The sequence below is a fragment of the Carassius carassius genome, chromosome 14 (genome assembly GCF_963082965.1).
Source record: "Carassius carassius chromosome 14, fCarCar2.1, whole genome shotgun sequence".
Classification (NCBI taxonomy): Eukaryota; Metazoa; Chordata; class Actinopteri; order Cypriniformes; family Cyprinidae; genus Carassius; species Carassius carassius.
The window spans coordinates 26,838,472-26,855,835 of record NC_081768.1 but is presented as its reverse complement, the minus strand read 5'-3'; the positions used below and the strand labels follow the sequence as shown (position 1 = coordinate 26,855,835).

The following is a 17,364-nucleotide window of genomic DNA, read 5'->3' as shown; positions in this document are numbered from 1 at the left end:
CTGGTCATATTTGCAAGAGGATCTGGAGTTTGGCCTGAAAGAGGACAGCCATGGAATGCAATGCTAAGGCCACCTGGCCAGACGAGGTGTAGGCTCATCTAGCAAGGGCTGGCGTTGTCCTGCATTGGCGATTTTTGCCTTTTATCCAGTGACAATGACCAGGCAGAGGTACGTGGCCACTGACTCATCCAGGGGAGGCACTTTTTTCTTTAGCGCCGTCAACTGTGGTGAGGGCAGATTAAGAAGATGTGCATAGGCAGGCCGAATAGGGTGTGCGCTATGACTTGGTGAACTCTGTGTGAACCTCTGGAAAGAATGGAAAAGCTTATTGGCGAGGGGCCTGGCAGCACCCCAGTAAGAATCATTCATCCAGGTGACTGTGAGTAGGCTCCTCTGGAGTAAACCACTTTAAAACAAACTCTTCGACAGTTTTAAAGAGGACACAGAAAAGTTTGACCTTCATCCCTGCTTTAGCATCTATGGGTTCCATAGACGGCAAAAGGGTGGGATTGTCATGGAGCCCGCCCAATCTTCCATGTCTGGTGCCGCCAATGACATACTGTCATCTGGAGATCGTACTCCAAACCCTGGAATGAGATCAAGTCACAATGATGGACATTGGTCTGGGTGGGTGAAACTAACGAGAGAAGCTTTGGCACATGTGGGCATGTGGGTATCTGAGTGCTGAGTTCCTCTGCCCCACTGTTTTTTCCTCACAGGCTCCTGGAAGAAAACGGGAAGTTGCTAGGGGCGGAGCCTTCTGCAAGTGCAGAGAGGTGAGATTTCCGCAAACAGGAAATGCACTCACCATGCCCGTCATGAAATAGTGGCTTGGCATTTGAATCAATTCTGTGGAATTTGCTTTCAGAAATTTGCTCTTTTAAACTTTAGGGGATGTGCTGAATCAGCAGCTTGCATGTGCTGAAGGCGGATCATGACCGGTTCACTGAAGAGGCGGAGTGGCGAACAGCTGAGCACAGCAGCCACTGAATCAGCTTGATCAAGTCTCAGAGATCAGCGAAGAGAAGATCATCGTAGCTGAAGGAGAATAAATATGAGTATCCTATGCCAGCATGCCCACTAATATAGACAGATGATCCTGCCCATTTCAGCAGGCTCTGGCAGGCTTTAAGGGCATAAGTTTGTGCAGCTCCGCTGCCTCACTATTTTATTTTATTTTATTTATTCATTTTTATTTACAGCATGAACCAGTGCATTACACTGCATTATTGAAAAGGCTTCAGTAATCAGAAAAAAGGTCTAGTGATGCCGTACGAGTGAATTTGCGATAAGGAACAATTATTGGAGTATGTTTTACTAGAAAATACTGTAACATGTCCGATGAGGGAACACATTAATTTTACTAAATAAACTGCTTATTTGTTGCATATTGATAATTTAGTTGTTGTAGTAGTTATGTTTATGTATTGGGTAGGGTAAATAGATCTAAAATATTGTTATGCATTAATATGTACTATTTAATCTAATAAGGGTGGCTGATAGTGAAAGTGTTCGCTTAGAAAGTGTTCCCTAATCTAAAGTTTTACCGAAAATAACAAAATTTGACATCAAAATGGAATACTTACTACTTTCTGTTTTTTTGTATTTTTTATATATATATTTTTTATATACTAATAGTATAAATGTACTAGTAATTTCTAAAATCAGTGTGTATTATTCCTTAACCTTTGCGCATTTGATCAGTCTATCATAGAAGGTATTGCTAAAAAATGACTACATTTCTCTATGAAGAAAATTAATGTGATTTTTAATCTTTGGTAGGTAAATCTGGCAGACGTTTGTGAAATGGCTTGCAGGACCTTTAAGGGCAGATCTTAGATCTTTGATTGGAATGGAAGTACACTTGGCAGTTATGTATTAAACGTTTACATGTGCGTTATAAGAAAGTCTTTGACACATATTGAGGTGATTGCAGGGCACTATAGGAGGAAAATAAATGTGCAAGAAAAAGATCATAAAAAAACAGACACTCGCTTTGATCAGACAGAGTAACTTCAGGAACTGATATCAACAATCAGGGGAGATTACATTTGAAGACCACATCAAAAAGAAGGACATGGCAGGTGATCAAAAAGCCTCTCTCCACAAGTGAAAACCTTGGGCATTTCACACACACACACACACACACACACACACACACACACACACACACATGCGCGCGCGCACAAACACACCTCTTGCAAATGCATTGACCTTGCCTCTTGATTCAAGTGTCTTTTTTTGTCGGTCAGGACCTATTACTTTACAAAAAATGGTTTGTGTGGGTTCTACGTGTTAATCAATCGTGTGTCACCTAGGCCTACATCAAGTTAGACTTGTGTAGATATACTTTCCTCTATAAACAAAGTCTGGTGCAGCTTGTTTTTCTGGCTAAAAACAGTACTTAAACACAAAGAGACCCTCTGACTGACAAGAAAGTGACAAACTGTAGATTGTTTTTATGTCCTATTAGGTCAGATCTATCTATCTATCTATCTATCTATCTATCTATCTATCTATCTATCTATCTATCTATCTATCTATCTATCTATCTATCTATCTATCTATCTATCTATCTATCTATCTATCGATCTATCTATCAGTTAGTAAAATTAATTAGATTTTCTGTCTGTACAAAACTATAAAGTACAGACAAAACTCAAAAACAATATACAGTTCTGCTCCTACATATTTAGGGTACTTGTTACTAATTGTCTCAAACAAAGGTCAACCAGCCATGACAAAGATCAACCAGACCTTTTAATTATAACATTATAATTATAAAATGTCTTTACCAATACCATTCCTTTGAAACTACTGAAGCAATTAATATTAAATAACAGTTTAAAGTCTTATTAAAGTTATACTTAAGTAACCCAAAAAATGCACAGTCATAAAGTGCAATTCAAGGCGTTAACTTTGTTCTTGCATAAAATAATTTTGATTAAAACCATTCTATGCCATTTTATAGCTTTTTATAAGATTATGGTTCAGTGTTCCACCCTTTAAAACATCAATAATATTTAATTTATTGATGTTGCATCAGAAATTGAAGGACATATCTTTATTTAGCACAGTCTATGCTAGACCAACTGCCATAACCAATTACACCAATATTCCAGATTAGAAATACAAATAAAACAAAAAGTGTTTTGTAATAATACCACATATAACATAGTATCATGAAATAGTGAAATATTTAAAACATGGAAAAATGGTCAGTGCTGCACCTGAAATTAAGTCATCCATAAACTCACCTAATGTGATTTTGGCCACTAACTGAACTCACAGAGATGTCAGAAAGTGAGGCTGTGTGAACACAAACTCACTGTGGCTTAGGAGGAACAAGAGAGCGGGGAGGGGAGGAACATGGGACATGCTTTGACCTTTCTTTGCTTTTTATGGCAAATAGCCTTGAGCTTACCATCACTAAATCCCCTGTCAGCTCTACAGGAATAGATATTCCACCTGTGAATGCAATCTTTACTGGCATTCAGATGAACACTGTACACTCTGGACTATTGAAAGAGAACATTCCATTGCTTTTCTTCTTAATAGCTTCTATGGCATGGTTTGCTCTTAGAAATAAACATTCTACATATTTATTTAATATTTAATTGAGACATAATGACATCATTTAATGATAAATAAGCACAATGCATCATTGTTTTTTTTTATTTTATTTTATTATTAGCTCAATTGCAAGGCATTACACAATGACTGACATTCTTGCGCTTAATGTCTTTAATTGTCACAAGAATGATAATGATCCTTAAATATGCTGTAAATATAATATAATTTCCTATTAGCTTCTTTTGATTTTTATGTGAAATTTGACCAAGACAACTTTACATACTGGTATTAGTGTTTTTGTATTCATAAGAGTTCAGCAATTAGGCAGTGCATTTGGTGAAATCCTTCTGATACACTGCCTTGAACATGCACCAGCCACTATCACACACAAAATGTCTCATTTATTTCCTCATGTTTTTTTGTGTTTTTGTCTTCTTTCTCTTGCATGCTCTGCTTTCCTGCAGTAAGCCAAGGTGGGATGGCTGCAGACATTTGTCCAGATCCGGGGATTCCTGAGAATGGGAAAAGAATTGGCTCAAGCTTCCAGTAGGTCCTCTTTTTGTTCTCTTATCTGCTGCGCTTGTCCTTTTTAACTGCATGACACAGCGTTAATCAGGCCTGGGCCTGCTGTTTGACACGTCCGTCTGAACTCCCATACCGATAGGCCATTACCACCAGGACCTTTGGTCACCGCTACTAAGTGGGTTTCTAATGCCCTTAGAAAAAGAACCAATGGCTATTACATGTTCTGCATTTAATGGAATACGAAGTGGGTGATTCAGGAAATAGAAGAGACAAGCGGTTTATAGACGTATGACAGAAAGTGCTTTCATCTAACAAAAGAAGGATGCATCAAAGACATGGAGGGTCTCATGTTGATGGTATGACTCATGTAGCTGGTTGATTGCTGACGGTCATTTCAACTTCCACAGGGTTGGAGCCAGCATCCAGTTTTCCTGTGACGACAGCTACGTACTGCAGGGATCAAAGAGCATCACTTGCCAGAGAGTGACTGAGACCCTGGCGGCTTGGAGTGACCACAGGCCTATCTGTCGGAGTAAGTGCAAATATGGCTCTCTTTTCCACTGCTAAGACACTTTCTGTAGGGACGCTGTCAGATCCTGTTAAGTGAGATGTGTTCCACATGGCAGTAGGGAGTTAGGTCACACATTTCATAGGAATAGTTGTGCCACACAAATTTAACAAAGACAACACTAACACATGTGAATATATAAAATAACTGGTTTTGAATTATGCATTTATATTTTTCTTGATGACTGTAGCTCTGTTCCAAAATCTAGTGTGATCTCTATTTCTTACATATCAGTATTTAAATCAAAATGGGCAACAAGTGTTTGAAAGATAATATTTGCATTGCATTGCATAATCTGCATTGCAACAATCTTAGTTGAAAAAAAGTAACACCTCATTTTGTTAGTCTTTAGACATTCTATTAAGTGACTTTGCAGTTACATCAACAAACAGACATTACAATATTAATAGACTTTATTAATGGACTACCGTATTTTTCTACATATCTTTACTACCGTATCTTTCGACTATACATCGCACCTGAGTATGAGTCGCATCAGTCCAAAAAAAACGTCACGATGAGGGAAAAAACATATATAAGTCGCACTGGACTATAAGTCGCATTTATTTAGAATCAAGAACCAAGATAAAACATTACCGTCTACAGCCACGAGAGGGCGCTCTATGCTGCTCAGTGTAGGCTACAGGAGCACAGAGCAGCATAGAGCGCCCTCTCCTGGCTCTAGATGGTAATGTTTTCTCTTGATTCATGTCTCTTAGTTCATTTCTATTGGTTCATGTCAACTTAATTTTGATAAATAAGTCACACCTGACTATAAGTCGCAGGACCATCCAAACTATGAAAAAAAGTGCGACTTATAGTCCGGAAAATACGGTAATAGATTTGACAAAGTATTGGTGTGTGTTTTGTACTTTTATGCTTATTTTGATTTATTTATTTTAATCAGGGACAATGCACATTAATAATACATAAATATGTACAATGTGGTAGATTTATCCAACACTGGCTAATTTTCATCCGTAGTCGTCCCTTTTATTAGTTTTACTGTTAGCTTAGCAACATGCTATCATCACACTAGGTATGTCCTAATTCGCATATTTATGCATTATTCCATGCCAGATTTATTCCAAACTTTAAATACCCAGATTATGTGCTTAATTTGCCAAAAAAAAAAAATTAAAAACACCTGCCACAGCTTTCCTTCCATAGCAGAGGGGGAGGGGCTATCAGACTCTGATGTTGGAAGGCAAACTAACCTAAATGCAGATTTTTGGTATAAACTGAAACATTGTGATAGAGTATGAGCTGTCCAGGCTGGGTTTATTTAGTATAACTATGTTTGTTTTATGACTTCACATTTTAGTCTTAGTTTGCCATTTCTTTCCCACATCTATTAATTTCATCATGCAGGTAAATGAGGAGAGATGTTTACTTTTAATTGGTGCTGTCATTCACTCACTAGAAAGAAAGAAAAAAATAAGCTAGTTTTAATTAAAGTTTTGCTAGCTTTTGCAATCATTAACTCTCATTACCTCTCACTTTAGCTTCACTTAATCACTTCACTTATACCACCATAACTCTGATGAAATCAACATGTTCATGTTCATTCTATTCCGAAACCCAGTATTTGATGTTTAGCTATACTAAATCAAATTAATATCATATCTTTGTTCATTATATTGCACTATAATATACATAAAAATAGTTTAAAAACAATTATATATATATATATATATATATATATATAAATAAATGTTCTACTCATGAGTAACACCCCAAGCTGTTCACATTCTCAAACATACAGTAACAGACATAATTAATTTATTTAACAAAATGGATCCAGATCCAGCTATTATCACTACTTTCTGCGTTTCTGCGTCACGCTCTTAACAGCAGTCACACGTGACAGAACACAGAACCAAAATAAGTATGAACTGGGCTGAGGAGTTGATCTGGAACATCCAGCAGGATGGATGGCATCTGGTGAATTGGATCGATCACATGGTTAATGCCAGCTTTCAAATAGGGCTTGATGATTATAATTGGTTTCGATTCCTGTTTCCTAACGACTGTTATAGTCCCGTAGCAGAAACACAAGCCTGCCGGCCGCTTCACTCTCAAGCCCGTCGGTGGATTCAATCCCAAGCCTAATAATGATAGCAGCTATCTCCTTCACCCAGGGATGTGCAAAAAATCGAATGCGATTTCATGCGCATCTCTTCAGTAAAGATGCTCCTGTAATTAGAAGTATATCTCCAGCACTATCAGATCAGGGTTGCCAGGTTTCGCAACAAATTCTGCCTAGTTGCTTTTCAAAACTATTCCAATCGCGTTTCCAGGAGGTTCCCCGATAAAAATTGCTTCCCGGGATTAAAATAGAAATTTTTTGGCAGGGTTGCCTTGGTAAAATTAGAATTTTAGGGGCTAAATGTCATGTTATTGGTATTGTCGCTTCGACCCGCGGACATGACAACCACAGACTTGGCAATACTGGTTGGCATTTACTACACAGAGCCGTAATTCACTGCGATTACAAAGCAATTTTGTGTTAGTTGTCGGTAGACTACGGCTCTGTGTAGTAACTGCCGCTCCACCTGAACCAGTGTTGCCAAGTATGCGGTTGTTTTTCATGTCCACGGTTTGAAGCAACCCCAATACCAATAACGTGATATTTAGCGCATAAAATGCTAATTTTACCGAGGCAACCCTGCCAAAAAAATTATATTTTTATCCCGGGAAGCAATTTTTATCGGGGAACCTCCTGGAAACACGCTCGGGCTAGTTTTGGACAAGTTTTGAGAAGCAACTGGGCAGGATTTGTTGTGAAAACCTGGCAACCCTGATCTGAACGCTCGTGCTGGAGATATACTTCTAATTACAGGAACGTCTTTACTGATGAAATGCGCATGAAAATCGCATTCAATTTTTTGCACAGCCCTACCTTCACCTCACCCCAAAAGAGGAGAATGAGGAGGAAGAGACAGCCCAGACTCTAGCCCCTGACCAGAGTCGAGAGATGGCTTCTGGTCCTGAGTTTGGCCCAGAGAGGGCTTCTGTTCCCAGAGAGGACTGCTGTTCCTGCGCCTGGCCCAGGGATGGCCTCAGATCATGAGTCTAGCCCAGAGAGGGCACCTGTTCCCACATTAAGCCCAGAGAAGGCTGCTGTTTTCTCATCTAGCCAAGGGAGGGCGTCAGATCCTGAGTCTAGCCCAGAGAGGGCTCCTTTTCCATGTAAAGCCCAGAGAGGGCTCCTGTCCCAACATCTAGCCCAGAGATGGCTTCTGTTCCTGGGTTTAGCCCAGAGAGCTCCTGTTCACGAGTTTGGCCCAGAGAGGGCTCCCGTTCCTGAGTATAGCTCAGAGTGGGCTTCTGTTGCTGAGGATAGCCCAGGAAGGCCTTCTGTTCCTAAATGCAGCCCTGAGTGGACTTTAGAGCCCAAACCAGTGCCTGTGCCAGCCAGGAGACCCGGAGTCCTCCCTAAGAAAATTTCCATGAACCCCTGGACATTGTGTGTGTATGTTTTTTTCCACATGTGCTCCCCGTGACCTAGTTTTCCCTCATGGTTGATTGACATTCCATTAACGTATGCTCCCTTAATTATGCTTGTTAGTTCCTTGTTACTTAAGCCCAGTGTTTCCTAGGTTTGGGTATTGATGGGGTTTTATCCAATTACGGTGCCATTTCGATACTTTTAAAATGGTACTGGTGCCTAAACAGTGCCTAAATCGATACTTCTATAAAAATAAAAAAAAATAAAAAAAGCCTAAAAAGGATAACATTACAGAACATTAAAAAGATTTAAAATAAATCCATAGCATTCACACGCTTCTTGGATTCTCTCATTTCCCAAGCTTCCCTTACTCTAAGGCTAATAAATGTATTTCATGATCTGGGTCATTATTTAATTTAAAACCACACATAATGTTTCTACTGTATCTCTGTTAATTAATAGAATGCTAATTAATAGAATATGTGGAAAACAAAATGTGACTGACATTGTAAACTTTGCATACTGAGTTCTGATTTGTCCTCTTTATTAAGTTTGTTTGCATAATAAATTGCAGTTAGTTTTGTCTTCCTTGCATGTATTTAACAATTTGTCGTCAGATGTTACGCAAAATGAACAACCATGTACAACGAAGTGAAAATAAGATGTCAAATGCAGCAAATTTACAATACACAGAAGCAATGGCTAAACTTCCCTATACTTTTAACACTGTTCATTTGCTGACTTGCAAACACTGCTCTTTCCTTCAGGAAATACCAGTTTAGTGGTTGATGTTTCTGAGAAAATAACTTGTTTGGTTGGAAAACATTTTACTACATTTTAAACATTTTACATTTAACTAATTTTCACATAAGCAGTGAAGAAGCCCTGTTTGAGAATATATGCTACTCAATCTCTTCACATCTCTACTTATCCAAACCTTCCTTAGTATCATGTGAGGAAGCCAATGAAGCAACAGCAACAGAGCAGCTGCTCTTTAAAGCTGTCAAAGAAAATCCCTGACTAAACACATGGGAGAAGCAGTTAATAACCTGGCACAGTATAGGGTTGGAAAAAAATACCCTGACTTTGTCAATGATTGAGTCAAGTTATTCTAAGGCATGACCTCAAAAAGATTAGCTCATGTAGTGAGGGCTGGATTTGTTCAGAGGAAGTGTTTTTAGTGTGGGGCAGGATAGAAATATCTATTCGAAAGACTAGTGAGCTGCGTATGAATAAAGCATTTTAGGCATCATAGGTTCACTGTGGACTCAAAGACCATTCCAAAAGGTAGGCAGCATTATAACATCCCTTCTAAAAATACCACATTTTGAGACAGCCTTTCATTTATGCATATGGAGAAGGAAATCCAATAATACAATGTGACAAGCTCAGTGAAAAAAAAAAGGTTAAGGAACAGAAATATCAGTTATACATGCTGATTATAATCTATTCAATACAAAAACACACTGATAAAAAAATAGTTGACTGTAATAATTTTCATTCTTAACGAAATGCTAGTGTCAAACAATTGTAAGTTGAAAATGAGTTTGACATTAGCATGTCGCTAAGCTAAAATCACAATACTCCTTACAGCGTACATGCCTTGAGTAAAATAGGCAATTTATAAATAGATTGCACTGTTTACTGAAAGAATAAAAATTGTAACCTGCATTTCTCTTTGCTCATCCACCATCTTGGATTAATTTGTTTGTTTGTTTTCAGTGAATTCATCTCAATGCATTGCACTGATTGCCTTCTATGTATGACACATGCCTACCTTTTGGAAAAGCCTTTGAATGCTTCTCTAGGCAGCTGACAAAGCGATAGTGATGATTATAGCCTGATTATACTGCATTAAATTCTTGTATTGACGATTACATGTCTTTGAATATCCTATTGTCATATAACTCATATTGGGTTTCATTCTTTTCAATAGCAACAGCAATAACTACAAAAAACATTGCAATTGCTAAATATGTGTTAACTCTCTTTGTATTGTTTACCCTTTCAACAGCTAGGACCTGTGGCTCTAATCTGCGGGGCCCTAAAGGCATCATAACATCTCCAAATTACCCAGTCCAATATGAGAATAACGCACACTGTGTGTGGGTCATAACAACGGTGGATCCACAGAAGGTACGTCTGCAATGTAAATCTAAATTGCTTCCTAAGGCTGACTCCAAGTTATTCCAGTATACAAGCCCACAAAACACACTTACATTCCATTTTTAATCTGCCAACCCAAAGCATGATATGCTGCTAAATAGCCACCAAGACACATTGGATGGGACCTTGCATATATGTCAAAAATAATCTTAAGAATAATTTGTGAGGACATTTGCGTTGCAGTCAACAGTGTTTGCATAATTGTCAACCTCTTGCCCTGACTGTCTCTTGCTATTACTGCGTCTTCAGAATTGATTAGGTTCGGCCACATGTCTTCAGCTCTGTGGCAAGAGTGATGGAAATACAATGCGGCATGACCTCAACACACACCGTGAGAGTGACTCATGCTTTTGTTACTAAATCAAGACCAGTGTTGCCAGATTGGAATTGTCCAAGTATCGTACCAGAAGTTCAAAATTATCGTATTTAGAAGAAAATTATCGTACATGAGTCAAAAGAGTTATTTATCTATTCTAAACCAACAAAATTTTGACACGAACTGCAAATTACCATAATAGATAACAAGGCTTATTGTTGGACGGAAGCAGTGAGACAATATACTATCCCTTTATTTTCAGTAACTGTCTGCGACGCGGCGCATATTAAAACATATTAAAATGCTTTTTAACACTTGCTTTGTCGTGTCCGGTGAAGAAGGAATTTAGCTGATGCTGCGTGGTGCAGTTAACTCCACATCTGAGCCGCTGTCATCGGAATCCTGCGTGTTGCCAGATGTTGAAGGGGTTCTGGCTGTCATGGACCGCAACAGTGCTCGTTGGCTTCTCCTGCATTCTTAACACACCCTCAGGTGCACAGGAACGCATTTAGAGTGTCTGAAATGAGCCGATTTCGTGTATGAGAAAAGAAGCCCTATGTCTGCAACTACCAACATTTAAATTGTCATAAAATTCTGAGATTATCGTACATTACGGGATTTTTTTCATTATTGATCGTACATCGTACAGAGGAAAAAAATATCGTACAAACACGATAATTATCGTACGTCTGGCAACACTGATCAAGACCAAATGAAAAAAGTCCAAACAACATATTAGAGTAAACAAGACCTATTCTGCTCCACATGCTTTGCATTTATCCAGATTTTAATATTGGGATAATGTGTCTGTGTGATCTTATTGAATTTACTTTCAGATCTTGAAATTACTGTAAAAATGATCTAACATTATAACACAATTTTCATTTCAGATATTTAGTTGACATTTAGCAACTATTTAGCTGGATAATACACCAAATATTCACCATATATGCCCATTCAGAAGTATGCAGACTTGTAAGATTTATTATGTTTGCGTGTGTGTATGTATATATGCAATGTATGTATCAAATATTGATATTTATTTAAACTTCATGATAAAAAGTCAGTAAAGTTATGTGAATAAGTAGAAATTATTTTACTGCATTGATTGAAACCGCTAATTCCTTTTGTTCCTTTATTGTGGAAAACATTATTATTTTTAGAATATGCATTGTGAAAGGTTGGTTTCTTTGATAAAGATAATAAAATTGTAGTTTTGATAAATTTAAGAGCAAAAAACAAGTATTGTACGACACATCATCCTCAACCTGAATGACACTGTGATGTAGGTGAGCTCTAATTGTGTTGGAGCCCTAAACAAGTTTTTGAACACATAATGTCTCTTAGTTTGGGGTATTTACTTATTATTATTATTATAATTTTTTTTTTTTATGTTGTCTTGGTGTACTGTGTATCCATATCTGGTATAGATAAACTATAGTTCCCTTTCAGTCTGTCACGTTCGACGTTACGAATGGGATCTCGCCCGAGAGCCCAATCACCTTCGAGTGGTACAAAACGAGCCAATGGTACACAAAGTACCTTGGTCCGAGGGATTTGCATCACGAGCTCCGCCCCGCAGAGCGGGTATATAAGGAGCAATGTAAGCAACTCGCATTTAAGCTTTCGCTTCCGAGCCGAGCACATCGTGTGCTGCTTTCACCGGAGTGCTACAAGCAAGAGTCACTGGTGTTGGTATGATGGCGCGATTCAGTGGTTTGTTTGGGTTTCCTGCGACAGCTCCCGTGTTCCCCTGAGCGCTTCAACACCTCTGAAAGTGCAAATTTCTTTCACAAAAGAGATAGTTCGTGGATGGCTCATGTTCTCATTGCGGGGACATGACCATCTTGGCGTTGAGATTGAGACTTGATTACCTTAAAAGGTATAGAGTCCCCTCTGCCACACCCCGTTCTAGCTCTTCTTCTCGTAAGAGGGCTACTTCGGCTGGTGGCCAGGGTGATCTGAGGGTTACTGTGTGGGCTTCCCCGACGAGCCAACCTCCACACCCCCCTCACATACGTCGCAGCCGGTCGAGTTTCCGGATGAGTTTGCTGGACCCTCTCAGGCTCTGATATCTCATTCGGGGCTTGCGAAGAGGACCGTATGTCGATCGCCGCATCACAAGGCGGGCTTGAGTCCTCGGGAGATGAGGATTCGGCTGCGTTGCCTCCCTCGGGAGTGCCAGTGTTGTCCGAGTCTGATCCCGAGCTGACGGCCGTGCTTTCCCGGACAGCGGAGAGCATCGGGCTTGAGTGGAATCCTCCGCCCTGTCCCGAGCGCTCGAGGCTGGATGATTGGTTCCTGGGGGCTGCTAATGCAGATTGCCAGCACCCCTCTCTGGTTCCTTTCTTCCCGGAAGTGCACCAAGAAGTAACCAGTTCATGGAAGGCACCTTTAACTGCCTGAAACCGTTCTGGTACTTCCTCCGCCTTCACTGCCCTCAATGACGGGCGGCCAAGGGGTATGATGGGATTCCCCCAGTGGAGCGTTCTGTTGCGATGCAACTGTGTCCACAGAGCGCCTCCGCTTGGCGTGACGGTCCCAAGCTGCCCTCCAAGGACTGTAAGTTCTCATCCACGCTTGTGGCCAAGGCTTACAGAGCTGCGGGCCAGGCTGCTTCTGCCCTGCATGCCATGGCCTCACTTCAGGTCTATCAGGCCAAACTGCTCCGGCAGCTGCACGAGGGCAGTGCTGACCCAGGGGTTTTGCAAGAGGCGTGCACTGCTACCGACCTTGCTCTCCGGGCGACGAAGGTCACTGCGCGCTCCTTGGGTCAGGTGATGTCCACTTTGGTGGTCCAGGAGTGCCACCTATGGCTGAACCTGGCAGACATGAGGGAGTCTGATCGGGCTCAGCTCCTCAACTCCCCGGTCTCCCAGGATTGCCTCTTCGGCGACGCGGTAGAGAGCTTTGCTCAGCAGTTCTCTGCCGCCCAGAAGCAGTCTGAGGCCATCAGACAGATCCTGCCCCGGCGGGCCACTGCTGCCTCCACCCCGCCGCCGGCACAGACGCCTCAGCCTGCTCGTCGCCGAGGGCGCCCCCCTGCACTCCCGCTTGGCCACAGCAGCAGCCTTCACCCCGGCCGCAGTGAGGAGATGGCCGCAGAAGGGCGGTGCAACCCGTCTCTGCCCCTAAGCCTGCCAAACACCAGGCCAAGCGGCGTTCCTGAGACGGGCGACCCGGAGTTGGAGCCGTCAGCTCATCAGGAGATGGTAGCAGGACCACTCCTTCCCCCGGAGGAGGGCCGAGGGAGAATCCTTTGCTCTCTGTCGGTTCAGCTGATTTGGGAACAATTTGGAGACGCTCAGGTAGACCTCTCCAGAAAATACCCACTGCCAGTTGTTTTTCTCCCTGACCGAGGGCACTCTCGGCATGGACGCCCTGGCACACAGCTGGCCACTGGGCCTGCGCAAGTATGCGTTTCCCCCAGTGAGCCTTCTTGCACAGACGTTGTGCAAGATCAGGGAGGACGAGGAGCAGGTCCTCATGGTTGCGCCTTTTTGGCCCGGCCGGACCTGGTTCCCCGAACTTGTACTCCTAGCGACAGCCCCTCCCTGGCCAATTCCTCTGAGGAACGACCTTCTTTCTCAGAGACGGGGCACCCTCTGGCACCCACGTCCCGATCTGTGCAACCTACATGTGTGGGTCCTGGACGGGTCACGGAAGGTTTAGGTACCTTGCCACCACAGATGGTAGCTACCATCACTTCAGCTAGAGCCATGTCCACCAGACACGCCTATGCTTTGAAGTGGAACCTCTTCGTCACTTGGTGTTCTTCACGGCATGAGGACCCCTGGAAATGTCAGATTGGGTCAGTGCTTTCCTTTCTGCAGGAGGGGTTGGAATGAAGGCTGTCTCCTTCCACCCTCAAGGTCTATGTGGCCGCCATTTCGGCTCACCATGACCCTGTTGAAGGTAAGTCTCTGGGGAGGCACAGATCTGATCATCAGGTTCCTGAGAGGAGCAAGGAGGCTCAATCCGCCTCGCCCTCAGCAAGTCCCCTCTTGGGACCTCGCAGTGGTTCTATCGGCCCTGCAGAGGGCTCCCTTCGAACCCTTGCTCGCAGTTGAGCTAAAGTTTTTATCTTTGAAAACTGCGCTCCTGGCGGCTTTGGCTTCGGTGAAGAGGGTCGGGGACCTGCAGGCATTTTCAGTTGACGAAGTGTGCCTGGAATTCAGGCCGGCTAACTCTCACGTTATCTTGAGACCCCGGCCTGGGTACGTGCCCAAAGTTCCCACCACTCCTTTTAGGGATCAGGTGGTGAACTTGCAAGCGCTGCCCCTGGAGGAGGCAGACCCAGCCCTGGCGCTGCTCTGTCCAGTACGTGCGCTCCGCACCTACGTGGACAGAACTCAGTGCCTTAGGACCTCAGACCAGCTCTTGGTCTGTTACGGAGGCCAGCAGAAGGGAAAGGCTGTCTCCAAGCAGAGGTTATCCCACTGGATAGTGGATGCTATTTTCCTGGCTTATCAGGCTCAAGACCTGCCATGCCCCCTAGGGGTGAGAGCTCACTCAACTAACTTCTTCCTGGGCGCTGGCGCATGGCGCCTCGCTAACAGACATCTGTAGAGCTGCGGGCTGGGTGACACCTAACACATTCACGAGATTTTATAATCTCCGTGTAGAGCCCGTGTCCTCCCGGGTACTCGCCCCTTGCCAGCTCTGTCGTTGAAACTTCCACCCTGCGGGCTGGGTACCTCAGAGTTCTTATGTATCACCACCTGGGTGGATACCTGCCTTCTGTAAGTCCTCCCACGGGCAGGCAGCCTGCTAGCATACGTCCAGCTGGAATATGTTACCCAGTGTATTCTGTATAAGTTATGAGCCCTCACTCGTGCTGGCCTCGCGACAGGGTGCTATCACTCTCACGGGTCGCTGGAAGACAGCCATGTGGCGTTTTGTAAGGGACCCCATTCGTAATGTCGAACGTGACCGACTGAAAGGGAATGTCTTGGTTACGTATGTAACCCTCGTTCCCTGAAGGAGGGAACGGAGACGTTACGTCCCCTTGCCACATTGCTGTTCCGCTGAACGGCCGGGTCACTGGCTCGGCTCCTCGGCGAAGACTTGAATGCGAGTTGCTCGCGTTGCTCCTTATATACCCGCTCTGCGGGGCGGAGCTCGTGATGCAAATCCCGCAGACCAAGGTACTTTGTGTACCATTGGCTCGTTTTGTACCACTCGAAGGTGATTGGGCTCTCGGGCGAGATCCCATTCGTAACATCTCCGTTCCCTCCTTCAGGGAACGAGGGTTACATACGTAACCAAGACTTTTTCCCAGAACATCTGAATTTGTTAAACATTCAGATTCTAGAGCACTGTAGGAAAAAATATCTGATTTATAAAATGCATCCCTCTGGAACTGGATGCTTACAATTAGTCATACAGATGATAGACTACTGTAAAATTTTAGTGACATGCCGGTAAATCGAAAATACTTGTTGGCCACCATCATAGACAGACTTGAATATCATAAACATGATATGCATACCATGTCACAACCAGTATATTTTCACTTCTGGCCACATGTTTTTGCTTTGATCGTATGATGAAAGATACATTTATTTATTTGTTTATTTATTTTTTCTGCTTTTGCTGAACAGAAAGGCTCTAGAAGGGTGCCTATATAGAATGCATTTAAAGGCATAATAGACATATACTAATCATGAAGCTTTTTTGAATTGTAGTTTATTTTGATCAAATTCTAACGTGGTATCACTGATATCCTTAATTGTCTGACTATCTGACTTCATCTTCTGTAGCTTTTAAAGGACAATCCTAATTTAAATGAAAATTATATTTATATTATACTTTTATACTTTTACATATTTCCTTCTGGAGCATCAGTGAGCTATTGAAACTTTTGTAATAGTTTCGTGTGAGTCTCTGAGTTGTCCTCAGTGTGAAAAGATGGATCTCAAAATCATCTCTGTAAAAAAATGAAACCGCTCATTTTCCAGTTTACGAAACTTATTGAGTCTCAAATACAAAAAAAATAAAATAAAATAAAATGCTATTTTCTTGAAACTACATAAAAATCCTTGTCAGACCAACAAAATTACCCCAAATGTTGCCCCAACTGGTAAAACAAAGTTGTCTAAACAAAGAATTTCATATTGTTGAAATGTTAAGGCTTTGTAAGGTTCCCAGCATGCATTGCTGTTATAACATTATTGTTTTGCTGTTTGCTGACTTCATTTCAACTTTTTTATTTTTTACAAAAAAAATTTAACAAGTTATTTGTTGTACTGTGATGTAAAACACTCATCTTTTTAACATTTAAACATTTGTTGGTTGTCACCATTCTCAAGGTTTGCGTGTCTGGTTTTAATGCCTAGTGTATGTTCAATCACTTATATCCATTTTCTGGATATCTTAATCTTGTATGTTGTCATACAAACAAAGACAATGGTTTCTGCTTATTAGACTAACTTAGCCTTTCATGTTTGTCATTTTTAAACAAATATAAATATCAAATTGATAATGTGGTGACTTTTTAAATGTTCATTTTTTTTGTTCCAGGAAAATAATTAAATAATTTCTCTATTAGTAAAATAAGAAAATCTGCATTGCATGAACAAATTTTTTTTTTTTTTTGAGCAGAACTAAAAAATCTATTGTTGAGAAAACTCAAAAGTCTTACTGCATCAAGTTACCATACTTTTTTAAGTACTCTCAACAGTTTTTTTTTTTTTTTTTTTTTTTTTTTACAGTGTACAGTTATTGTTGAAAAGGGTATACATATGCAAAAAATGCTGGAAAACC

The 17,364-nt window shown here is 41.6% G+C and overlaps 1 protein-coding gene across 1 annotated transcript in view; it reads left to right on the top strand.

Moving 5' to 3' along the window:
* The window catches only part of LOC132157446 (CUB and sushi domain-containing protein 1-like), a 636,306-nt gene that overhangs the window by 428,640 nt on the left and 190,302 nt on the right, over positions 1 to 17,364 (top strand). Inside the window, exons 8-10 of the mRNA XM_059566804.1 lie at positions 4,038 to 4,119; positions 4,506 to 4,630; positions 10,132 to 10,253. Of these exons, the coding sequence (XP_059422787.1) occupies positions 4,038 to 4,119; positions 4,506 to 4,630; positions 10,132 to 10,253 (329 nt within the window). The remainder of the gene's footprint in view (positions 1 to 4,037; positions 4,120 to 4,505; positions 4,631 to 10,131; positions 10,254 to 17,364) is intronic.